The sequence below is a fragment of the Cyanistes caeruleus genome, chromosome 39 (genome assembly GCF_971803275.1).
Source record: "Cyanistes caeruleus chromosome 39, bCyaCae1.hap1.1, whole genome shotgun sequence".
Classification (NCBI taxonomy): Eukaryota; Metazoa; Chordata; class Aves; order Passeriformes; family Paridae; genus Cyanistes; species Cyanistes caeruleus.
This window is the reverse complement of record NC_141740.1, coordinates 755,695-779,706: the sequence shown is the minus strand read 5'-3', so window position 1 is coordinate 779,706 and position 24,012 is coordinate 755,695. Positions and strand designations below refer to the sequence as shown.

Genomic DNA, 24,012 nt, shown 5'->3' with positions numbered 1-24,012 from the left:
AACCCTAACCCTAACCCTAACCCTAACCCTAACCCTAACCCTAACCCTAACCCTAACCCTAACCCTAACCCTAACCCTAACCCTAACCCTAACCCTAACCCTAACCCTAACCCTAACCCTAACCCTAACCCTAACCCTAACCCTAACCCTAACCCTAACCCTAACCCTAACCCTAACCCTAACCCTAACCCTAACCCTAACCCTAACCCTAACCCTAACCCTAACCCTAACCCTAACCCTAACCCTAACCCTAACCCTAACCCTAACCCTAACCCTAACCCTAACCCTAACCCTAACCCTAACCCAAACCCTAACCCTAACCCTAACCCTAACCCTAACCCTAACCCTAACCCTAACCCTAACCCTAACCCTAACCCTAACCCTAACCCTAACCCTAACCCTAACCCTAACCCTAACCCTAACCCTAACCCTAACCCTAACCCTAACCCTAACCCTAACCCTAACCCTAACCCTAACCCTAACCCTAACCCTAACCCTAACCCTAACCCTAACCCTAACCCTAACCCTAACCCTAACCCTAACCCTAACCCTAACCCTAACCCTAACCCTAACCCTAACCCTAACCCTAACCCTAACCCTAACCCTAACCCTAACCCTAACCCTAACCCTAACCCTAACCCTAACCCTAACCCTAACCCTAACCCTAACCCTAACCCTAACCCTAACCCTAACCCTAACCCTAACCCTAACCCTAACCCTAACCCTAACCCTAACCCTAACCCTAACCCTAACCCTAACCCTAACCCTAACCCTAACCCTAACCCTAACCCTAACCCTAACCCTAACCCTAACCCTAACCCTAACCCTAACCCTAACCCTAACCCTAACCCTAACCCTAACCCTAACCCTAACCCTAACCCTAACCCTAACCCTAACCCTAACCCTAACCCTAACCCTAACCCTAACCCTAACCCTAACCCTAACCCTAACCCTAACCCTAACCCTAACCCTAACCCTAACCCTAACCCTAACCCTAACCCTAACCCTAACCCTAACCCTAACCCTAACCCTAACCCTAACCCTAACCCTAACCCTAACCCTAACCCTAACCCTAACCCTAACCCTAACCCTAACCCTAACCCTAACCCTAACCCTAACCCTAACCCTAACCCTAACCCTAACCCTAACCCTAACCCTAACCCTAACCCTAACCCTAACCCTAACCCTAACCCTAACCCTAACCCTAACCCTAACCCTAACCCTAACCCTAACCCTAACCCTAACCCTAACCCTAACCCTAACCCTAACCCTAACCCTAACCCTAACCCTAACCCTAACCCTAACCCTAACCCTAACCCTAACCCTAACCCTAACCCTAACCCTAACCCTAACCCTAACCCTAACCCTAACCCTAACCCTAACCCTAACCCTAACCCTAACCCTAACCCTAACCCTAACCCTAACCCTAACCCTAACCCTAACCCTAACCCTAACCCTAACCCTAACCCTAACCCTAACCCTAACCCTAACCCTAACCCTAACCCTAACCCTAACCCTAACCCTAACCCTAACCCTAACCCTAACCCTAACCCTAACCCTAACCCTAACCCTAACCCTAACCCTAACCCTAACCCTAACCCTAACCCTAACCCTAACCCTAACCCTAACCCTAACCCTAACCCTAACCCTAACCCTAACCCTAACCCTAACCCTAACCCTAACCCTAACCCTAACCCTAACCCTAACCCTAACCCTAACCCAAACCGAAACCGAAACTGAAACTGAAAGTGGAACCGAAAGTGAAACTGAAAGTGAAACCGAAAGTGAAAGTGAAACCGAAAGTGAAAGTGAAAGTGAAACCGAAAGTGAAAGTGAAACTGAAAGTGAAACTGAAACTGAAAGTGAAACCGAAACCGAAAGTGAAACTGAAACCGAAAGTAAAACTGAAAGTGAAACCGAAAGCGAAAGTGAAACCGAAAGCGAAAGTGAAACCGAAAGTGAAAGTGAAACTGAAAGTGAAACTGAAATCGAAAGTGAAACCGAAAGTGAAAGTGAAACCGAAAGTGAAAGTGAAAGTGAACCTGAAAGTGAAACTGAAACTGAAAGTGAAACCGAAACCGAAAGTGAAACTGAAACCGAAACCGAAAGTGAAACCGAAAGTGAAAGTGAAACCGAAAGTGAAAGTGAAACCGAAACCGAAAGTGAAACCGAAAGTGAAAGTGAAACTGAAAGTGAAAGTGAAACCGAAACCGAAAGTGAAAGTGAAACTGAAACCGAAACTGAAAGTGAAAGTGAACCCGAAAGTGAAACCGAAAGTGAAACTGAAATCTAGAACCGGATCTAGAACGTGATCTAGAACGTGATCTAGAACCTGATCTAGAACGTGATCTAGAACGTGATCTAGAACCTGATCTAGAACCTGATCTAGAACCTGATCTAGAACTTGATCTAGAACCTGATCTAGAACCGTAACCTAGAACCCTGAACTAGAACCATAACCTGGACTTGAGCGTGGAACTGCAACCTGGAACTCGAGTCTGGAGCTGTAGCTTTGAATTTCAGATTAAATATGGCGGCTGCTAAGTATTTCCGGCAAAAACATGGCCGCCCCCATGTATTTCCGGTTTAAAATGGCCGTGCCCTGTATTTCCGGCAAAAATATGGCGGCGCTCATGTATTTCCGGCAAAAACATGGCTGCGCCCTGTATTTCCGGTAAAAATATGGCGGCGCCCATGTATTTCCGGCTTAAAATGGCCGCGCCCTGTATTTCCGGCAAAAACATGGCTGCGCCCATGTATTTCCGGTTTAAAATGGCCGCGCCCTGTATTTCCGGCAAAAACATGGCGGCGCCCATCAATTTCCGGTTCAAAATGGCCGCGCCCTGTATTTCCGGCAAAAACATGGCTGCGCCCTGTATTTCCGGTAAAAATATGGCGGCGCCCATGTATTTCCGGCTTAAAATGGCCGCGCCCTGTATTTCCCTCAAAAACATGGTGGCGCCCATCAATTTCCGGTTCAAAATGGCCGCGCCCTATATTTCCGGGAAAAACATGGCGGCGCCCTATTTTTCCGGTTCAAAATGGCCGCGCCCATGTGGTTATGCTTAATTATAGTGTCGTGCTTCTGTGTGGCTTTAAAACGCGGCGCCGAGAAGCGCGAGAAAAACGGCGCCGAATGCCGCGCTGCCGCGGGGCATTCGGCGCCGTTTTTCTCGCGCTTCTCGGCACCGGGATTTGGGATTCTCGATTTGATTTCTTTCCGGGACAAAATGGCGCCGCGCATGCGCCGTGGGGGCTTCCGGGCGGTTGCCGGGGTGCCGGTGACGCGCTTCCGGTCAAGATGGCGGCGCCCGTGCCGGGGGGTTTACCGGAGCCGCGCGGCCGCGGGAGCGCCCCGCGCCGACCCGGAACGACCCTCCGGCGCGCTGGCGCGCGCCGGAGGGTCGTTCCGTGTCCGCGCGGGGCGGTCCCGCGGCGGGGGGGCGCTTAGGGGGGCGACGGTGATCGGGATTGTTTCCGGGGCTTCGGGACGGGTTTTTTGGCGTGGCGGGGTCGGCGGCGTGCGTGCGGGGTGTCGTGCTTGTGTTAGTTTGTCGTTTTGTCGTGTTTCTGGGTTTATTTTATTTTAAAATGTGATTGTTTATATTTTTTTACAAAATGGCGGCCGTGTGATGTCATCGGGGTGGAGCGCCTTGACGGACAGCTGCGGGGCGGTGCCGGGGGGCGGGGCGGCGTGACGGGTGGCTCGGGGGCGGTGCTGGGGGGTGGGGAGGCGTGCCGGGCGGCTCGGGGGCGGTGTCGGGGGGCGGGGTGGCGTGATGGGCGGCTTGGGGGCGGTGCCGGGGGGCGGGGTGGCGTGATGGGCGGCTCGGGGGCGGTGCTGGTGGGCGGGGAGGCGTGATGGGCGGCTCGGGGGCGGTGTCGGGGGGCGGGGTGGCGTGATGGGCGGCTTGGGGGCGGTGCCGGGGGGCGGGGTGGCGTGATGGGCGGCTCGGGGGCGGTGCTGGTGGGCGGGGAGGCGTGATGGGCGGGGCGGTGCTGGGGCGCGGGGCTCGGTGACGGACATGCGCGGGGCGGTCCCGAGGGGCGGAGCCGCGTGATGGGTGGCGCGGGGGTGGTTCCGGGGGGCGGTGCCGGGGGTGGGGTGGCGTGATCGATGGTTTTGGGGTGGTCCCGAGGGGCGGAGTGGTGCCGGGGGGTGGTGTGGTGTGATGGGCAGCTTGGGGGCTCTGCTGGGGTTGAGGGGTGGTGTTTTGGTGGCTGTTGTGTTGATTGGGGCGGGCTCCCCTTGTTGCTGGCGTCTTGGGTGTGGGGGTGCTGGGGTGGGAGGCTGTGTTTGGGGCTGGGGTGTGCTTGAGGGGTGGGGGCTAGGGGATGGGGGGAGTACAGGAGGGGTGGGGGCTATGTGATGGGGTTGTGTGTGTAGGGGGTGGGTGCTTGGGGATGGGGGGGTGTGCAGTAGGGGTGGGGGCTAGGGGATGGGGGGGTGTGCAGTAGGGGTGGGTGCTTGGGGATGGGGGGGTGTGCAGGAGGGGTGGGGGCTAGGGGAGTGGATAGGGGGGTGGGTGCTTGGGGCTAGGTGGGTGCAGGGCTTGGGTGCGTGCTAGGGGAGGGTCAGTGGTGTGCTAGGAGTGAGTGTGGGTGGGATAGGGGTGTGGACTAGGTATGGTGTAGGTGGAAGGGGGTGGAGCCCCCCCTATATAGTATATATACTATAAAGAAAAAGAATAAAAATAATAAGTCTGGTGCAGCAGTAGAAGGTTTCGTGCTCCCGGGGAGTAAGTGGTATGTACTTTATAATTTTTAATTTGTTTTTTTACTCCCCGGGAGCACGAAAGGTTCTACTGCTGCTTTTTCTAAGTTTAAAGTTTAAGCTAGAAAGCAAAACAAGAAGTTAGAGAGAAGAGAAATGAGTTAAAGTTTGAGGGAAAGAAAATAGAGAGAGTGAAGAGAAACAAAGTCAGAGTCAGAGAGAAAAGGGAAACAGAGGGGGAGCAAAAAGAAACTAAGTCCAAGTCAGAGTCAGAGAGAAAAGGGAAACAGAGGGGGAGCAAAAAGAAACTAAGTCCAAGTCCAAGTCCCAGAGAAAAGGGAAACAGAGTGGGAGTGCAAAGAAACTAAGTCCAAGTCTAAGTCAGAGGTACAGAGAAAAGGGAAACAGAGTCAAAGTGAAAAGAAACAGAGGGACAGTGGAGAGAAACCAACTCTATTTCTTTTCTGTCTAACTCAGAGGCAGAGAAAAAGGAAACGGAGACAATTCCTGTTCACCGTAACTCAGAGTTACGGTGGAAAGGAATAGAGTCCAGTTTCTTTTTGTCTAACTCGGAGCTAGAGGGGAAGGAAACAGAGTTGGAGAGAAAAGAAACCGAGGGAGAGTGGAGAGAAACCGACTCTATTTCTTTTCTGTCTAACTCAGAGGCAGAGAGAAAGGAAACTGAGACAATTCCTGTTCACCGTAACTCAGAGTTACGGTGGAAAGGAAGCAAGTCCAGTTGCTTTCTGTCTAACTCAGAGCTAGAGGGAAAGGAAACAGAGTTGGAGAGAAAAGAAACAGAAAAATAGAGTGAGCAACAGTGACACAAACTCAGAGAAAGTTAGAAAGAGATTGAAAAGCAAGAAATAGAACAAAAATAATGACTACACCACACCAAAAACACAAGAGCCGGGGGGGAGAGGGGGGAGGGGGGCAGGGGGATGAAAGTTTATTCACCTTTATTTACTGAATTTATTTACACTACAGCAAAACACAGAGAAACTGGAGACAAATACATTACAATACAATCCATGTACACACTGAAAAATTCCTAATTCACATACAGAGTAATACAGCAAGACACAGCAGCAAATGCAAATACAGAACAATACAAGCCAAATACATATTAACAGAATATAACTATTTCTACAGTTCTGGAAAGGTCAATACATGCTGTTTCATTATTACTGCTATACCAAACCACAAGGAGCACACAGAACGCACAGTACTCATTCGCCACAGAAGCCGGCTTCAGCTCACACACATACTCACCTTCACTCTCCTCTCCACCGCCCCGTTATAATCCTGCTGTCAGTGGTCCTCGGGAACGTGGTTCCCGGGAGCCTGAAAACCAGCCTGCCTGACGAAAACCTCGGTCCGGGGCCGGTCCGTGCCCAAACTTTGGCGATGACTGTCGCCTCGCAGACCGGCCGGGACCGAGGAAAAAAAACCCCAGCTGGGAGGGAAAAAAAAAAAACCCCCCCAGCTGGGGATTTTTTATTCTAAATTTAAAAGTGAATTGCAAGTCCTGGAAAGCAAAAGCCAGACACACCAGGTTAGAACCACTCCATACACACCCCCTTCCTACCCCACGGGAACTCGGTTCCCGGGGGGCCTCAAATTCAGCCTGCCTGACGAAAACCTCGGTCCGGGGCCGGTCCGTGCCCAAACTTTGGCGATGACTGTCGCCTCGCAGACCGGCCGGGACCGAGGAAAAAAAACCCCAGCTGGGAGGGAAAAAAAAAAACCCCCCCCAGCTGGGGATTTTTTATTCTAAATTTAAAAGTGAATTGCAAGTCCTGGAAAGCAAAAGCCAGACACACCAGGTTAGAACCACTCCACACACGCACACACACACCCCCCTCCTACCCCACGGGAACTCGGTTCCCGGGGGGCCTCAAATTCAGCCTGCCTGACGAAAACCTCGGTCCGGGGCCGGTCCGTGCCCAAACTTTGGCGATGACTGTCGCCTCGCAGACCGGCCGGGACCGAGGAAAAAAAACCCCAGCTGGGAGGGAAAAAAAAAAAACCCCCCCAGCTGGGGATTTTTTATTCTAAATTTAAAAGTGAATTGCAAGTCCTGGAAAGCAAAAGCCAGACACACCAGGTTAGAACCACTCCACACACGCACACACACACCCCCCTCCTACCCCACGGGAACTCGGTTCCCGGGGGGCCTCAAATTCAGCCTGCCTGACGAAAACCTCGGTCCGGGGCCGGTCCGTGCCCAAACTTTGGCGATGACTGTCGCCTCGCAGACCGGCCGGGACCGAGGAAAAAAAACCCCAGCTGGGAGGGAAAAAAAAAAAACCCCCCCAGCTGGGGATTTTTTATTCTAAATTTAAAAGTGAATTGCAAGTCCTGGAAAGCAAAAGCCAGACACACCAGGTTAGAACCACTCCACACACGCACACACACACCCACCTCCTACCCCACGGGAACTCGGTTCCCGGGGGGCCTCAAATTCAGCCTGCCTGACGAAAACCTCGGTCCGGGGCCGGTCCGTGCCCAAACTTTGGCGATGACTGTCGCCTCGCAGACCGGCCGGGACCGAGGAAAAAAAACCCCAGCTGGGAGGGAAAAAAAAAAAACCCCCCCAGCTGGGGATTTTTTATTCTAAATTTAAAAGTGAATTGCAAGTCCTGAAAAGCAAAAGCCATACATACAAGGTTAGAACCACTCGACACACATGCACACAAACAGACCCAGACCCACCGACTCTCACAGACAGGCACACTCTGACATGCAGCAGGACACTAACTCGCACAGTGACCGCAACCCTTATTTGAAACACTCTGCTGAACAAAATGCCCTGAGATATCTTCTCACTGCTGCTTCTCAACATCAAACGGTAGATCCTCAGAAAAGAGGCATCAGAGACCTGCAAGACAACACAAGGTAGTCAGTGAGGAATTCTATGGTAGCTATGACTCAGCCACCCTCTAGGCCCACATATTTTCTACACAAAAACGTGATAGAAAAAAGGACCTGTAACTTTTTATAATTGTTCCCCCTAACTCTAACTATATGCCAGGGCAGGGCAGCTCCAAACCAATGCAGTTCAGTTACAGAGGCAGGCACAATGCAGTTAAAGTTAAGTTACATTACAAAGACAAGCACAATGCAGTTAAAGTTAAGTTACAGAGGCAGACACAGTGCAGTTAAGTTACAGAGGCAGGCACAGTGCAGTTAAGTTAAGTTACAGAGGCAGGCACAGTGCAGTTAAGTTAAGTTACAGAGGCAGGCACAGTGCAGTTAAGTTACAGAGGCAGGCACAGTGCAGTTAAAAGTTACAGAGGCAGGCACAGTGCAGTTAAAAGTTACAGAGGCAGGCACAGTGCAGTTAAAAGTTACAGAGGCAGGCACAGTGCAGTTAAAAGTTACAGAGGCAGGCACAATGCAGTTAAGTTACAGAGGCAGGCACAGTGCAGTTAAGTTACAGAGGCAGGCACAGTGCAGTTAAGTTACAGAGGCAGGCACAGTGCAGTTAAGTTACAGAGGCAGGCACAGTGCAGTTAAGTTACAGAGGCAGGCACAGTGCAGTTAAGTTACAGAGGCAGGCACAGTGCAGTTAAGTTACAGAGGCAGGCACAGTGCAGTTAAGTTACAGAGGCAGGCACAGTGCAGTTAAGTTAAGTTACAGAGGCAGGCACAATGCAGTTAGTTTTACAGAGGCAGGCACGGTACAAAGCAGTCGCAGGCGATGTCTGCCGGGTGAACGTGGCGATAGCTGCGGATGCGAAGGCCGGTTCCTCAGACGAAAAAATCCACGACGACGTCGAGAGGCTGAGATGGCCGATGACGTGAAACACGAGAGAACGACAACATGGATTGGAACTGCCCTGCCCGGCAAAAGCTCTGGGGAGCTTGCAAAGAAACCCTCTCCCTTGGCTTCAGAGGGGCCTATCCCACTACAGCCCTGTCCTCTAACTTAACTTCAAAATGCCAACTCACCTGCTCATCTCTGCTCCTTGCCGTGCTTGGGGCAACACCGAATCCTGCAAAGACAGAAAAAAAAAAGCACTCTGAGTTACTGTCACAATGCACAAGGTGGAATTCCTGATGTGGTTCCTTTATTCCATCTGGGACTACAAAAGCTTGTCAGCCAACGAGGGACTGAAACAGAAGAAAAACCACTCAGTCCCACCTCTCGTACCCAAAGATCCCCTGTAAAGTCCTGAAGACAGAGCCCTCAAACGAGTGTGGGGTGCTTTGCCCTGAGGCATGTGCTATTTTTAACAAATTCAAGTCACCTCCCTTGCTTTCTAGACACTGCTCACCAGCGTGGCAGGCTAGGGGCGGCTGAGGCGAAACGTCTTTCCCCTGATAATGACTGCACAATAAACCTGCAACCCCTTCTGTCTCTCAGAATCCTGTCCATGACACCAATTCATGTCAGGATCTACAAGGTGGGATTTGTGATGTGGTTCTCTCATTCTATCTTAGAGAACTAAAGATTAGCAGCAAACCAGGGACTTTAAACAGAAAAACCTCTCAGTCCCACTTCTCATACTCAAACATCCCCTGTAAAGTTCTGAAGACAGAGCCCTCAAACGAGTGTGGGGTGCTTTGCCCTGAGGCATGTGCTGTTTTTAAAAAATTCGAGTCACCTCCCTTGCTTTCTAGACACTGCTCACCAGCGTGGCAGGCTAGGGGCGGCTGAGGCGAAACGTCTTTCCCTTGATAATGACTGCACAATAAACCTGCAACCCCTTCTGTCTCTCAGAATCCTGTCCATGACACCAATGTGTGTCAGGATCCACAAGGTGGGATTTGTGATGTGGTTCTTCCATTCTATCTTAGAGACCTAAAGATTAGCAGCAAACCAGGGACTTTAAACAGAAAAACCTCTCAGTCCCACTTCTCATACTCAAAGATCCCCTGTAAACTTCTGAAGACAGAGCCCTCAAATGAGTGTGGGGTGCTTTGCCCTGAGGCATGTGCAGTTTTTAAGAAATTCGAGTCACCTCCCTTGCTTTCTAGACACTGCTCACCAGCGTGGCAGGCTAGGGGCGGCTGAGGCGAAACGTCTTTCCCCTGATAATGACTGCACAATAAACCTGCAACCCCTTCTGTCTCTCAGAAGCCTGTCCGTGACACCGATGTGTGTCAGGATCCGCAAGGTGGGATCTGTGATGTGGTTCTTTCCTTCTATCTTAGAGAACTAAAGACTAGCAGCAAACCAGGGACTTAAACACCAAGACACACAGAGAGCATGCACCCACCTGTCCTCCAGTATGTGTCAGGATCTGCAAGGTGGGATCTGTGATGTGTTTCTTTCATTCTATCTTAGAGAACTAAAGACTAGCAGCAAACCAGGGACTTAAACACCAAAACACACACAGAGCTTGCACCTACCTGTCCTCCAGTATCCTTGGCTGGGATATCTTGCAAGTAGACCACCTAAAATAAAAAAAACAAGGGATAAAAGTTATAGCAAAAACTGAGACCCCAGCAAGAACAACTGCTTCTCTCCACCAACCGAGGCTCACCTTGGCAATGCTTCACCTTCTCTGCTGCTATCCGGCTTTACTTCCTAGAAATAAAGACAAAGAGCAGAGATGTAACACAGTGATCGGTTCCAGCCCCGCTGCAAAGAAAAACCGTGACCGACCTTTTCAGGGGGACCCCCTCATCTGGGATAGCTGCTCTGCCATGACGTCAAACCGTCTGCATCTGAAAGAGTTAGGAAAAAAGTCAAACTGTTGCAGGGTAACTTCACAGCTCCAGACACCTGCTGCCAACATAAGAATACCACCTAAACTCCAACTACAGCCCGTACTACAAGTCTCCGATTACAAGTGCCCGGGACTTGTCCTTAAACACCTACAACCAGGCTGGGCGGCAGGGCAGAGCAGCTCCGGACCAAATGCCCCCAGACACCCATGACACGTGAGACGAGGGGACGTGACAGGGAGAGAAAACTCCCTGAGACAAGAAAGTCCTCACGAGGACCGAGAGAATGCTGAACGAGATGACCGAGGAGGGACCCGAGGCGAGCCTGTCGGGCTCGGATGACCCTGGAGGAAAAAGACGCTAACGGAACAACTATTTTCCAAGAACCGCAGAGACGGATGCCCGAGAATCCTGTGGCTGGAAGCCTCTGCCTGCCTTTGAATCGGCACAAGTCCTTATCCACTGTAAAGAGACATTGCTGCATATAGCTGTTGACACAGCTGAGAACGAGACCTAAAAAGATCACGTGCTTCTGAAGACAGATGCAATTCTGACATGTGTCCGACCTCCCGAATCGAACCTTCGCCGGTGTCCAGCCGAGGAACGCAAAGATGGGAGATGAACGGAAGGACCCCAGGGTTTCTCATATGCCCCTGGGAGGGCTAAGGCAAGAGACACATTACACGAGATGCACAGAAGGCACAGAAGGCACGAGAGACAAGTGACAACACACCCTGGGACTGCTCTGCCCTGCCTGCCTCAGCATTGCAAACCAAAGTGAGGCTTTCCCTCACTGGGGCCTATGGGATCATTTCCAAAACCTCCGCATCCCCAAAGCTCACTCAAAAACCCAAACCGATCTCAGTCCCGACCGCCGCCCTGCCTTGATCCCCTCTGTGGGCTCCACTTATCTCTCAGAGGGCTGAAGATGTGAGTCACGGCGAGAGGCCGGTCGGGAGCCAAACAAAGCCACCTCACTGTCTGGGAAGTTCTTCTCTCACCAGGCTGTTGTCTCAGACAAGTATCATCACCTATGATAAAGAAAACCAAATATAAGTGCACTATCTTACTATCATATTCACCAAAACCCAACTCCTACTCACCGTCTCTTAGGAACTCCCAGGTCCTCGGGCCTCACGCTTCAGCCATGCTCCGAGGCGGACGCCGTCGTCACAGGGTTCGCCTAGGATAAACGGAGAGGAGGCGATGTAGCGTCGCTAAAACTTGAGCGCGCCCTCGCCGCTCCTTCTGACTCACCGCAACTCCTCGACCGCACCTAAAAGGGTACCGGGACCGCACCGACACGTGGATGAGGTCGAGGCTTCGTCACGGACTCCGGTAATATTTGCTGGGGCTCACCAGCAAATGAGTGAAGCAAACCGGGTCTCTTGGCAGGTCAGTGAGGGGGCCTCAACACAGCATCAGGAGGCAGCCTAAAACACACAAACAAGCAGGGGTGCTTGGAGTTGCACCAGAAACTGAGACCCCAGCAGGAACAACGGCTGCTCTTCACCAACCGAGGCTCACCTTCCACCTGCTTCACCCTCCCCGCTGCTTTCTGGCTTTACTTCCTAGAAACAAAGACAAAGAGCAGAGATGTAACACAGTGATCGGTTCCAGCCCCGCTGCAAAGAAAAACCGTGACCGACCTCCGCGGGGGGACCCCCATCATCTGGGATAGCTGCTCTGCCACAAGGTCAAACCATCTGCATCTGAAAGAAAGTTAAGAAAAAAGTCAAAGTGCTGCAGGGTAACTTAACAGCTCCAGACACCTGCTGCCAACATAAGAATACCACCTAGACTCCAACTCCAGCCCGTACTACAAGTCTCCGATTGCAAGTGCCCGAGACTTGTCCTTAAACACCTACAACCAGGCTGGGCGGCAGGGCAGAGCAGCTCCGGACCAAATGCCCCCAGACACCCGTGACACGTGAGACGAGGGGACGTGACAGGGAGAGAAAACTCTCTGAGACAAGAAAGTCCTCACGAGGACCGAGAGAATGCTGAACGAGATGACCTAGGAGGGACCCGAGGCGAGCCTGCCGGGCTCAGATGACCCTGGAGGAAAAAGACGCTAAAGGAACAACTTTTTCCAAGAACCGCAGAGACGGATGCCCGAGAATCCTGTGGCTGGAAGCCTCTGCCTGCCTTTGAATCGGCACAAGTCCTTATCCACTGTAAAGAAACATTGCTGCACATAGCTGTCAACACAGCTGAGAATGAGACCTAAAGAAACATATGATCACGTGCTTCTAAAGACTGATGTGATTCTGATGCGTGTCCGAGCTCCCGAATCGAAGCTTTGCCAGCGTCGGACTGAGGAACGCAAAGATGGGAGATGAACGGAAGGACCTGGGGTTTCTTATAAGCTCCTGGAAGAGCTAAGGCAAGAGAAACATTACACGAGATGCACAGAAGATACAGAAAGCACAAGAGACAAGTGACAACCCACCCTGGGACTGCTCTGCCCTGCCCACCTCAGCATCGTTAGCTAAAGTGAGGCTTTCCCTCACTGTGGCCCCAGAGGCCATTTCTCAAACCTTCCCCCCTGCATAGCTGACTCAAAACCCCTAACCGGTGTGAATCCTACCCCACCACCCTGTTTTTATCCCCTCTGTGACCACAGCCCTCGTCTTATCTCTCTGAAGTGAATCTGTGCGAGGGGACGATCCACTGCTAAGGAAAGCTGCTGCAGGGGCGGTTCCCTTTTGTGTTACGATGAATCTGCTGAGAGAATCTGAAGTATTGCACTTGATATGACCTAGAACTTCTGGAAATTGCAATCCTCCTAAAAAAAAATCCAAGGAGAAGAGTCATTATAGAAGCATCCTATTGCCCCTGAACCCCCAACCCAAAATCAAGAAATTAAATACTCCCTGTATTCTATATTGCTTGCTTCAAGGTGTTTTCAAAACTTCTGCTGCTTCAAATGCCCAAAAAGATGCCTGCTCTTAGCAGGCTGAAGCAAACTGAAAGAGCCTCTTCACTGAAATGAGAGAGGAGCTCTTTACCCCTGCTGATTCCCCTGGAAGGAATAATGCCCCTTAGCACAGCCTGGGGTTAATATACCCCTAATTGGGCCCGCCTCTTTTTCCCACGATGCCTGGGAAAGGGGAGGCGGCAAATCCCAGCGGGTATAAAGGCCCTCAGAGGGACCGTAGCTGTTTGGCTTCTCTGAGTTAAATTTGAGGTAGGGAGCTCTGCATAGAAGAAAACTCTGAGAAAAAACAGTGTTTTCTTTTTTGCTACAATTACTCAGAACAATGAAGCAAAGGAGAAAAAAAAGGTAAGAAGAAAAACTTTGTGTTTCAGCAGTGTTGCCAGTTAAGTTGGATAATTTATGGACTTCCATAATTATTTTTCAGTGATTACTAAGTAGCATTCCACCTGTGGTTAATTAGGGTGGAGAAGAATAGTATTGATTTGAATGGTGGCTCATAGGGACCTTTAATCAGGGCTCTCTATGTTATAAATGAAAATAAGAAAAAGAATGGACTCCCAGGTGGCATTACCATTGCATACCTGCTGGCCTCGCCCCCGTTGGAGATATTTGGTGCCGGGGTGTGGGTAAAAGTGCCCTGAAATGCAGCTTTAAACCCTTGAAATGCTGGAAAAGGCAACACTTAAAATGACCAAATGGGACAGCTAACTCCATTTAAACAGAGGCAGTGGTAAAGAAATGGCTTCTCCCTTTTAATTTAAACCCCGCAGATATTGGCGAAAAGAGTGGTTTTCCTTACATTAAACCTCTCTGGTGATGGAAAAGGGGGCATTTTCCCCTTAATTCAGATCCATAGAAAAGCATCATCCATGCTTTCCCTTTCCACTTAAAGTACCTCCCCCATTTGCATTATCCTGAGGTTTATCCTTTTGCCCCCTTACACCCCTGCACGGGAGCACTCCTGGCATTCCCCGGGGAATTGCTGAGGTGCAGCGGGAATTTGGCGGCCGGGCAGCTGCCGGGGAGCGGCAGAGCCATGCGGAGGCGGGGCGGGCTGTGCCGGGCCGGCAGGCGGGAGCCCCGGAGCTGTGTCGGTCCCGGCCCCTCTGCCCGCTCCTGGCGCGGGGCTCGGGCACGGCCGGGGCCCCTTCGGGCCGGTCCCGGTGCCGCTGGGCGGGCCGGGCTCTCCCGGGGCCGCCCCCGCCCGCCGGAGGAGCCGCTTTCCTGCCGGGAGCCGCGCTCCGTCCGGGGCCGGGAGCGCGGGGCCGCCCCCGGGTGCCGAGTGCCGCCGCTGCGGCAATTTTTTTGTATTCACTAATCGACCAGAAGTTATTTTTAAAAAGTAAAAAAGGGATTTTTTGTTGTTTGTGTTAGATAATAGACTTGAGAGAGAATTTGGGTGAGGCTGTATTGTATGTAGATTTTATGTTCGAAGATTTTTTTTTTTAGTTTTGGAGTTAAAGAATTTATGTTTGGGCATAAAGCAAACATAGGGGATATTCTTATATAATGTAATTTTAGGACATTTTATTTTTTGTTGCTTATACTTGGTTGAATGCTCCAAGTAATGTATTTTAATTGTAGATATACTTGTATGTGGAAACAGTTAAATATAGTGGTCGTAATATTTAGTAAGTAGAGGTGGTTTTTACTCAATATTTATTGCATTATTTATTTACTTTATTCAATATTAGATTTTTTGGTGGGACATGGTGTGTTTTTTTATTGTGTTGTATAGTATGTGAAATTTGGTTTTTGAGTAAAGATAATTTGATGACTGGGTTTCTTTGTATTTTAGGTAAAATCAATTAAAATAGATTTTGATCTGTATTATTGGGATTTTAGTGTTGTTTATAGTATGTAGGGGTTCAAATTGGGTATTGTTTGTTTGGTTCGCCGAGTTTTGGGTGTTAATTAGGTGGCTTTTGTTAGACGCAGTTGTTAATGATCTGAAGTTTCTTATCTAGTGGTTTTAAGGTGATTTTTAGTAATTGATTGTTTTATTTTGTTTGTAGTGGCGTATATTACCGGATCTCTTTTTCTTATTTCATGTTGTGTTTTTCAGTTTGGGTGTTGATGATACGTTTGGATTTCTTTATGTTGCGGTGTTTATTATTAGTATTATTTTTGGGGACATGAGCATTCATACAGTGGATTTCTATAGGTATTATGGGGGGGATGGTGATATTTTTCAATTTCTTAGTAGTTTAGATGGATATTTTTTGTTTTTAATTAGCTTTAATTTTTTTTTTTTAATGGAGTATCAGTAACTATCTACATATTTGTTTAAAGGTAGAGCTTTGGGGATTTTTTTAGTGATGTTTAGCGTTAGTTGAATGGTCTGGAGTTTCGTGACTTGGCCTGATTATTTTTTAATAGTTTGTGTGATTTGTTGTGTGGAGTCCCATAGGGTTGCTATTTATTCATGTTTAATTTTTGTGGTGTGACAAGAACTGTTAGTGAAAGAGCATAGTATCTTTTTTGTGGTACTTGATTGTAGGGTGGAGTTTTTTTAGCTTCTGTTACTTGTTTTGTTTTTTGGGTTTTTTTCATTAGTGAGATGAAAGTTTTTATTTTAGGGTTAATTTTTTAATGATTTTATATCTTTTTTTGTGGTACTTGATTGTAGGGTGGAGTTTTTTTAGCTTCTGTTACTTGTTTTGTTTTTTGGGTTTTTTTCATTAGTGAGATGAAAGTTTTTATTTTAGGGTTAATTTTTTAATGATTTTAAAGACTTTAGGGCACTTTGCATTTTTGATATGAGTGCACTGTGGTGAGAAAATTTTGTTTGTTTTATGCGGTATTGATGGAGTGGATTGAGGGAATATTTGTTTTCAAGATTAATTCTAGTATAGGTAATTGAGGTGTTAGGATGCGTTGTGTTTCAGTGTTGAATCTTCTTGAGGTAATTTGGGTTTTTTCATACGATAAGATTTTTTCTCTTACTTGGTGGAGGTATTGTGATTTTATTGATGACATTGGTGGGAATTTGATGCTGCTTGTTTATGCTGCTTGTTTTCTGGTTATTTTATTTTTAGGAATGGGATTTTTGCAGTTGGACTGGAAGAATTCACTTTATTTCAAAACATACTAGTTTAATCATGTAAAGGTTCCCGTATTAACTCATCAGTGTTTTAGATCTTTCTCCTTTAGGTTTCCAAGAATTTACTGTTAATTTAACAATCAAGCAGGGATGGCACCTCATTCTTGAAAAGATGGCTATGGAAAAACCTGTGTCTAACAACACGTACCTGACAGAAGGCAACGATTTTGCCGTTATTACAGGGCCAAATACGACCAGCAAATCGATGCTGGCATGGATCTGCTGGAGGAGAGGAGTTTCTGGTGGGCTCCCGGTGGCATCTGATGGAGTGACGGTGAGAGCATCTCATAGGGTCTGGGGGAGCACCTGGATGCACTTGGATGTGGAGCATTGCTCAGAGGAGATGTTGACGGACCAACCATTTTGCCAGGAAGTAGCACTTGAACGGGTGAGCCAGTGTGGATTTGCAGGGCTGATCTTTCTCCTTTTGCCTTTGGATTTCATCTTGGCAGTCCCTCCCAGTGCCCCCAGTCTGTCCCAAGAGCTTATAGAAAAAAAAAAGCTGAGCAAACAGTAAAAATAAGGGGTACAGGTAAGGTACACTACAAGTGTACCCCATCCCTAACCCAAACCTTAAACACCAGCCCTAACAGCGCTCCCGTTTCCCTGAGGCAGCTGCAGGCAGGAACCCTAAAGCAGAAGAGTGCCAGAACCCACGAGAGGTGCAGGCAGTTTCCTGGTGCTAGGGCCAGCCAGGAAGAGATAGTGGGGGGACGATCCGCAGGGTTGGGGAAACAGGGGGTTTCCCGCCCCGCCCCACCCTGGGCTCTCTGTCCCTCCGCAGCCGGGGATTGCTCCCACCCCTCCTCGAGGCGGCGGTTGGTAAGGCTTCGTGCCTGGCCTCCGCAAAGAGTTCGGCTCTGTCAGCCTCTGCCCTGTCTCAGGGCCAAACTTAGGTAGGGTAGGGAGCAACTGTGGATTGCCTGGTCCGGGCTAAGGGACATCTCTTGGGGCCTATGGATAAGGAGCATCCCCGGTTGCAAGCGTAGGGTTGTAAGTTTGTAGGGTTCAGCGGGGCAGTTTGGCAGTTACACAGAGAGGCTGAGGGAGAGCTTCAAAGGTAAAAGGCTCGAGGGCTGGAGACAAACAGTGAAAATAAAAGGGGTACAGGTTGGGATATAAGGTAGAGTACAGGACTATTCAAACCCTAAACAGTAGCCCTAACAGCGCTCCCGTTTCCTTGAGACAGCTGCAGGCAGGAACCCTAAAGCAGCAGAGTGCCAGAACCCACGAGAGGTGCAGGCAGTTCCCTGGTGCTAGGGCCAGCCAGGAAGAGATAGTGGGGGGACGATCCGCAGGGTTGGGGAAACAGGGGGTTTCCCGCCCCGCCCCACCCTGGGCTCTCTGTCCCTCCGCAGCCGGGGATTGCTCCCACCCCTCCTCGAGGCGGCGGTTGGTAAGGCTTCGTGCCTGGCCTCCGCAAAGAGTTCGGCTCTGTCAGCCTCTGCCCTGTCTCAGGGCCAAACTTAGGTAGGGTAGGGAGCAACTGTGGATTGCCTGGTCCGGGCTAAGGGACATCTCTTGGGGCCTATGCATAAGGAGCATCCCCGGTTGCAAGCGTAGGGTTGTAAGTTTGTAGGGTTCAGTGGGGCAGCTTGGCAGTGACACAGAGAGGCTGAGGGAGGGCTTCAAAGGTAAAAGGCTCAAGGAGTAGAGATGAACAATTAGAATAAGGGGTACACGATGGGATATAAGGTAGAGTACAAGTGTTCCCCACTGTGAGCCCCAACTCTGAATAGCAGCTCTCACAGCACACTTATTTCTCTGAAACAGCTGCAGGCAGGAAACCTAAAGCAGGAGAGTGCCAGAACCCCAGAGAGGTGCAGGCAGTAAACCTTGTACTAGGGCCATTTCAGAAGAGATAGCATTTGTGTACAGCCCACTGCTGTGGGATAACTGAGGGTTTCCTGACCCGGCCTGCCCTGGACTCCCTGTCCCTCCACAACTGGGGAGCTTCTAACCCCTCATCAAGGTGGTGGTCATTCAGTTCCACACCAATACTGCCCTGAAGAGTTTGGCTCTGCAAGCCTGAGCATCCTAGCAGGACTGAAGCATACAGCCCCAGGACCTGGGCATTCCCAGGAGACGGTGAGTGCTGCGTTTTCGTAGATGTGCTGAGAAGATCTCACATTGATATTTGGATGTCTTTATTGTAGCTAACAAGGAGACAGCAGCATGGTGACGGCAGGAACTCGGCAGACGGCGAGGCAGCATTCCTTGGCAGCCCATGGGGACTCTCACCCCCCGGACGTCCGAGAGCTAACTCAAAGGCTACGATCCGCAGAGGGGGGATGGAAGCGGGGTGCCGGGCTGAGACTCGTGGCCAGGAAGTTTTGAGTCTGCTTTGGACGTAGCGAGGTTCAAGAAGTGGCCCTTTAGGCCACCTCAAGGGAAAGCCTCACTTTGGCTCCCAATGCCGAGGTGCACAGGGCAGAGCGGTCCGGGGATGTGTCGGGTCACTTGTCTGTCGTGCCTTATGTGCACCTCGTGTCGTATGTGTCTTGCCTTAGCCCTTCCAGGACGTTACAGGAAACCCTGGCGTCACTCTTAACATCTCTGATCTCTTGGCTCCTCGGCCTGGCGCTGACACTGTCAGAGCTGTGCCTCGGGACCTCTCAGAGGCCTTGGAATCCCATCTCTGTTTTTAAGCATCCGATCGGGTGTCTTTTGAGGTCTTGTTCTGAGCTGTGTCCACAGCCGTGCGCCGCAAGGATCCATTGTAGCGGGCTAGGACTTGTCCGAATGCAAGGACAGACAGAGAATTGTGGCCGTAGGATTCTCGGGCATCCGTATTTGCGCTTCTCGGGATAAGTCATCGTGTCAGCATCTTCTTTCTTCAGGGTTGTCTCGGCCTTATCAGCTCGCCATCATTCTCACCTGGGTCATCTTGTTCCGCATTCTCTGGGTCCTTGCGGCCATTCTTCTGGCCCGGAGTTTTGTCTCCCTGTTGTGTCCCCTTGTCTGTTGTCTTGTGTGTCACGGGTGTCTGGGTGTATTTGGGTCGGAGCTGCTCTGCCCTGCTGCATAGGCTGGCTGTAGGTGTAAATGGACAAATCCTGGGTAGCTGTAATTAGGGATTTGTAATTAGAGATCTGTAATGTAGAATGCAGTTGGAGTCTAGATAGTATGCCTAGATTGACAGAAGATGTCAGGAGCTGTGAAGTTATCCTGCAGCACTTTGAGTTGTGTCTTTGCTTTCTTTCAGATGCGGATGGATGAAATCCGTGGCAGAGGGCCCCATCCAGGGTAAGGGTGTTCCCGCAAGAAGGTGAGTCACGGTTTGTCTTTGCAGGGGACCTGGAACCGGTCACTGTGTGACAGCTCTGTTCTTTGTTGTTATTTTTAGGATGTAAAGCCAGCTATCCACGGTCAGGGCGAAGTCGGCAAGGTGAGCAGTGAGGGGTGGAGAGAAGCGGTTGTTATTGCTGAGGTCTCAGTTTCAGCTGCAACTCCAAGCATCCCTTCTCCTTTGCGTGCTTTAGGCGGTCCAGGCACCTTTTACCGAGACCCCCTCGCCGACTGGCCGGCAGGCCTGGTTCGCCGCTCCCGTGAGCCCTGCGGAAGCGTTAAGGGACCGCGTGCTGAAGCCTTGGCGTTTTCCACGTGACGGTGCCATCCGGGCAGCCTTTAGCAACGGCCGAGGGGTTGCCGTGAGTTGGGGATGTCGGGAGGAGGAGCGAGGGTCCGCTCGAGTTTCGGCAGTGACGGATCACCTTGTCTCCTCCTAACGCAGGCGTGCCCCGCGATGATGGCATCTGGCTCCGGGCGAGGCCGAAGCGTGCGGCCCTGGGATGCGGGCGTTCTCGAGAGACCGTGAGTAGCAGACTTGTCAGGGTTTGCCCGATGTTCTGCTAAGATCCTGGGATGACGTTCTGTTCTTTTTCGTGTAGCTCATCAAGAGACAGCAGCATGGTGACGGCAGGAACTGGGCAGACGACGAGACGGCATTCCTTGGCAGCCCGTGTGGACTCTCACCCCCCGGACGTTCGAGAGCTAACTCAAAGGCTACGATCCGCAGAGGGGGGATGGAAGCGGGGTGCCGGGCTGGGACTCGTGGCCAGGAAGTTTTGAGTCAGCTTTGGACGAAGCGAGGTTCAAGAAGTGGCCCTTTAGGCCACCTCAAGGGAAAGCCTCACTTTGGCTCCCAATGCTGAGGTGCACAGGGCAGAGCGGTCCGGGGATCTGTCGGGTCACTTGTCTGTCGTGCCTTTTGTGCACCTCGTGTCGTATGTGTCTTGCCTCAGCCCTTCCAGGAGGTTACAGGAAACCCTGGCGTCACTCTGAACATCTCTGATCTCTTGGTTCCTCGGCCTGGCGCTGACACTGTCAGAGCTGTGCCTCGGGACCTCTCAGAGGCCTTGGAATCCCATCTCTGTTTTTAAGCGTCCGATCGGGTGTCTTTTGAGGTCTTGTTCTGAGCTGTGTCCACAGCCGTGCGCCGCAAGGATCCATTGTAGCGGGCTAGGACTTGTCCGAATGCAAGGACAGCCAGAGAATTGTGGCCGTAGGATTCTCGGGCATCCGTATTTGCGCTTCTCGGGATAAGTCATCGTGTCAGCATCTTCTTTCTTCAGGGTTGTCTCGGCCTTATCAGCTCGCCATCATTCTCACCTGGGCCATCTTGTTCCGCATTCTCTCCGTCCTTGCGGCCATTCTTCTGGCCCGGAGTTTTGTCTCCCTGTTGTGTCCCCTTGTCTGTTGTCTTGTGTGTCACGGGTGTCTGGGTGTATTTGGGTCGGAGCTGCTCTGCCCTGCTGCAGAGGCTGGCTGGCCTATGGTCAGCTGCCTTGGGAGAGGCTTCAGATCAAACCAACTGCTGAATGATTTAATTAGTCTGGTACCTACGGCTTCTGATCATTTGCTTTGTACAAATGCATTTCAACAGTTTGCTGTGCTGTAAGCATCTCATAGCTGCTGCTCTTGAGAACCTTGTTTTAGAAATTAGTTAAAAGGCATCTTTCCAGTTTAAAGCCTAGGCTCTGTCCAAGCCTTGACTTTACCTGGATAGAGAATTTACCAATAAACCCAGAAGTTTTCTGCATCGAAACAATATTCAGGTCAATCTGACTTGGCAATTAGTGAATTAATATAGCAGCTGGATTTTACAGTGGGCTTGGAAAATTGTTATCCGGACATGATTTTCCAATCTTCCATTGATTTATCAGCTGTGGCAAACTCTGGGATGAGAGTATATATTTAGAATATTCAGTAATTCATATTACAGATAATTTAGATAAGTTTAATATAGCATAGTATCAATTATGCATCTTTTTAAAAAGTTTTTGATTTCTGTAAAAATGTTATTTCCTATATGTATACATATGCATGTGTTTTACTTTGATGGTTTTTCATTGTCAGTACAAGACAGTGGGAGGAAACAGAGGTTGCAGTTCAGAAGCATGGAAACACGATGTACGTATTTTAGATTTTGGAAAAAATGCAAAGATTGTATATCTATTACAAATAATTCTTGAACAGTCCTTTTTAAACAAGTCTGTTACAAAGCAAATTCCATCAATTATCAAGTACTGTTCTAACAGTAGTCAAGCGAAGTTGAGAGAGAATTCTTTGATTCTGGTCAAAAGTTCAGAAGCAAGATAAAAAATTCATTTCAGTTAATAATTTGGAGTAAAGTCTATGTTTGTGTATTCACAGGTTCAAAACAGAAGTAACTTCCTAGCGAAGAACATGGAAACTCATCAGCTGCAGAGACAAGCAGACAGCCCAAAGAGCAGAAGAGCGAGCACGCAGATGTGAACCGTATCGAGACCACAGTTGACAGCTGAACAACTTTGATCCAACATGCGAGAGCAATGGACTTTGGGTTTCATGTGAAAGAGTGGGAAAATTGATATTGTAAAACCTCACTTGTTAAATAAAGCATGGTGTGAACTGTTCAAGATTCAGAATCCTGCATGAGAGATAAAGTCCTTGAAGATGAAGGTGAATCAGGTATCACCCTTGAGCTGTATCATTTTGTTGATCACTTTGTGATGTGATGTCACCTGCATCACTTCTTTTAGTTAACTCAAAAGAAAGCATACCTTATCTCAGTGAAAATAGTTTTTTGTATAATATTCAATTTTTCTTTTTATTTATCATGCTCTATATAAAGAGGCAACATCTTAGTGTAACCTTATATCACTCTTAGTCACACCTGATTGTGAAGAGTTTGACTCATGAAATTTCTGATAGAGATTTATAACAACTCAGCTTTCAATTCAAGTAGCTTCAGCAGAAACTTTAATGCAATTAGACAAATTAAGCTACTGGTTAAGTAAGCAACCTATATCTATTTCTCTAGCTTTGAGTGGTTAGTTAACTGATGTTCAAAACTGGAGGCAGAGTGCTCTGTAGAGCAGAGCAGCAGTTCTGTTGGTGCGTAGAGCATGAGTGAAGGAGAAATAACCCTTTGTGAAAATTAATCAAAGAAAAGGTTTGGGTTGATATTTTTATTTTTTTTTTTCAAATAGAGGGGCAAATGTTGGAGTCTGGAATACAGAGTGCATGCCCTTGTTTCTGATGCTTAGTTATAAGATCCAGAAAAACACTGAATTTCATATTATATGAAATTCATGAGCACATTTTCATGGTGATACATGAAAACAAACATTAAAGTTAGATAGAAAAAGCTAAAAGTGTAAGTGTGTAGATTAGAAAGTTTTTTTAAATCACTGGGTGAAAAAGTTAGTTTAGAGAACAGGAGACAAGATGCAGGATTTACAGTGTTGTCTCTTGTCCCTTCTTTCTTCTTCATGTTCTTCTCCTGTAGGTTTTTGGGTAGTAGTGAGTGATTAGATAGAGAATGCCGTAGTGCATCACAGAGGTGATGGGTCATTGGGTCATTAAGAAAAATAATAGACGTGTCTATTGTTAACTGGGTAAAAATAGGTATAAAGATAAAAGAACTGCATGTTTCGGGGCTATTCTGTGCATCAGAGACAAAGTGTGCCACAAGGCCTTGTTTGTACCGTCAGAAGAAAGAAATGTACCAGATTGCAAAGATTAACCTTCTGCAGCCAGCCTGGAGAGACCTGTCAAGTTCTGTGATGACCTTTTAATAAACACGAAAAACAAGATTCTAACGAGCTTGGGAGTTTTCTTCAAATCATAGGAACTGAGATAAGCAGGGCTCCCCATGAGGGAGGATCCCAAAAGAATTCAATCCAAAGGAGGCTGAGAGATCCAAGAATAAAAACAAAAATACAGAAGAGATGCAGCAGAAACAGAGAAACAGAAAAAGGATTTTTTTAGAGAAAAGTTACCAGTGGCACTTGCTGTGCTCATTGTGAAAAGTTGCCAGTCCTCAGGTGACTGCAATCTGCCTACCTTCCTCGACAGCATCGGTGGCTACAAAAACTTACTCAAGTTTAAGCCTCCCCGAGAGGCTGTGGATTATCTTTCCTGCTCCTTGCAGGGAAGGCATGTCTTCTCTGTGACCAAATGAAGTCCCTCCTTCTGAGATGAACCCCAAGCTATGGGCCACCTAGAGCTGTGCCCATCTTAACCTACGAGAGAAAGATCGACACTTTAAAACTCGGGAGCGTCACTGTGCACGCTGAAAAGCCAGAATGCACC

The 24,012-nt window shown here is 49.2% G+C and overlaps 1 protein-coding gene and 1 long non-coding RNA gene across 10 annotated transcripts; one reads left to right on the top strand and one right to left on the bottom strand.

Moving 5' to 3' along the window:
* Positions 1–7,358: 7,358 nt before the first annotated feature.
* LOC111945609 (uncharacterized) lies at positions 7,359–13,433 on the bottom strand. Of its 2 annotated transcripts, XR_015281610.1 has the most exons (11): positions 13,264–13,433; positions 12,981–13,178; positions 12,040–12,102; positions 11,918–11,961; positions 11,667–11,823; positions 11,494–11,573; positions 10,329–11,421; positions 10,207–10,250; positions 10,073–10,117; positions 8,669–8,712; positions 7,359–7,595 (listed from the first exon to the last, which is right to left on the bottom strand). It is a non-coding gene; the product is annotated as an uncharacterized LOC111945609 (long non-coding RNA). The 2 variants fall into 2 exon arrangements; XR_015281611.1 differs by lacking the exon at positions 13,264–13,433 and having other exon boundaries at positions 11,750–11,823; positions 12,040–13,183.
* Positions 13,434–13,509: 76 nt separating this feature from the next.
* On the top strand, positions 13,510–22,334 carry LOC147647377 (uncharacterized). 8 transcript variants are annotated; one of them, XM_086872201.1, is made up of 9 exons: positions 13,558–13,676; positions 16,617–16,708; positions 18,591–19,702; positions 19,781–19,822; positions 19,917–20,084; positions 20,168–20,247; positions 20,325–20,418; positions 21,793–21,846; positions 22,090–22,334. In XM_086872201.1, the coding sequence occupies exons 6-9, from the start codon at positions 20,180–20,182 to the stop codon at positions 22,189–22,191; spliced, it is 318 nt and encodes a 105-aa protein (XP_086728327.1). In that variant the 5' UTR covers positions 13,558–13,676; positions 16,617–16,708; positions 18,591–19,702; positions 19,781–19,822; positions 19,917–20,084; positions 20,168–20,179; the 3' UTR covers positions 22,192–22,334. The 8 variants fall into 8 exon arrangements, 3 of the variants coding, with proteins under 3 accessions (XP_086728325.1, XP_086728326.1, XP_086728327.1); XR_015281606.1 differs by having other exon boundaries at positions 13,510–13,676; positions 16,617–16,822; positions 20,325–21,846; XR_015281607.1 differs by having other exon boundaries at positions 13,556–13,676; positions 16,617–16,822; positions 18,591–19,680; positions 20,325–21,846.
* Positions 22,335–24,012: the final 1,678 nt, after the last annotated feature.

What these genes read in the sequence shown, in the direction of transcription:
- LOC147647377 (XM_086872199.1), top strand. Translation starts at nt 20,180, where the DNA reads ATGATGGCATCTGGCTCCGGGCGAGGCCGAAGCGTGCGGCCCTGGGAT. An exon ending in GCGGGCGTTCTCGAGAGACC is followed by an intron (nt 20,248 to 20,324) that starts GTGAGTAGCAGA and finishes TTTTTCGTGTAG; the next exon opens with CTCATCAAGAGACAGCAGCA. An exon ending in CAGAAGCATGGAAACACGAT is followed by an intron (nt 21,847 to 22,089) that starts GTACGTATTTTA and finishes GTGTATTCACAG; the next exon opens with GTTCAAAACAGAAGTAACTT.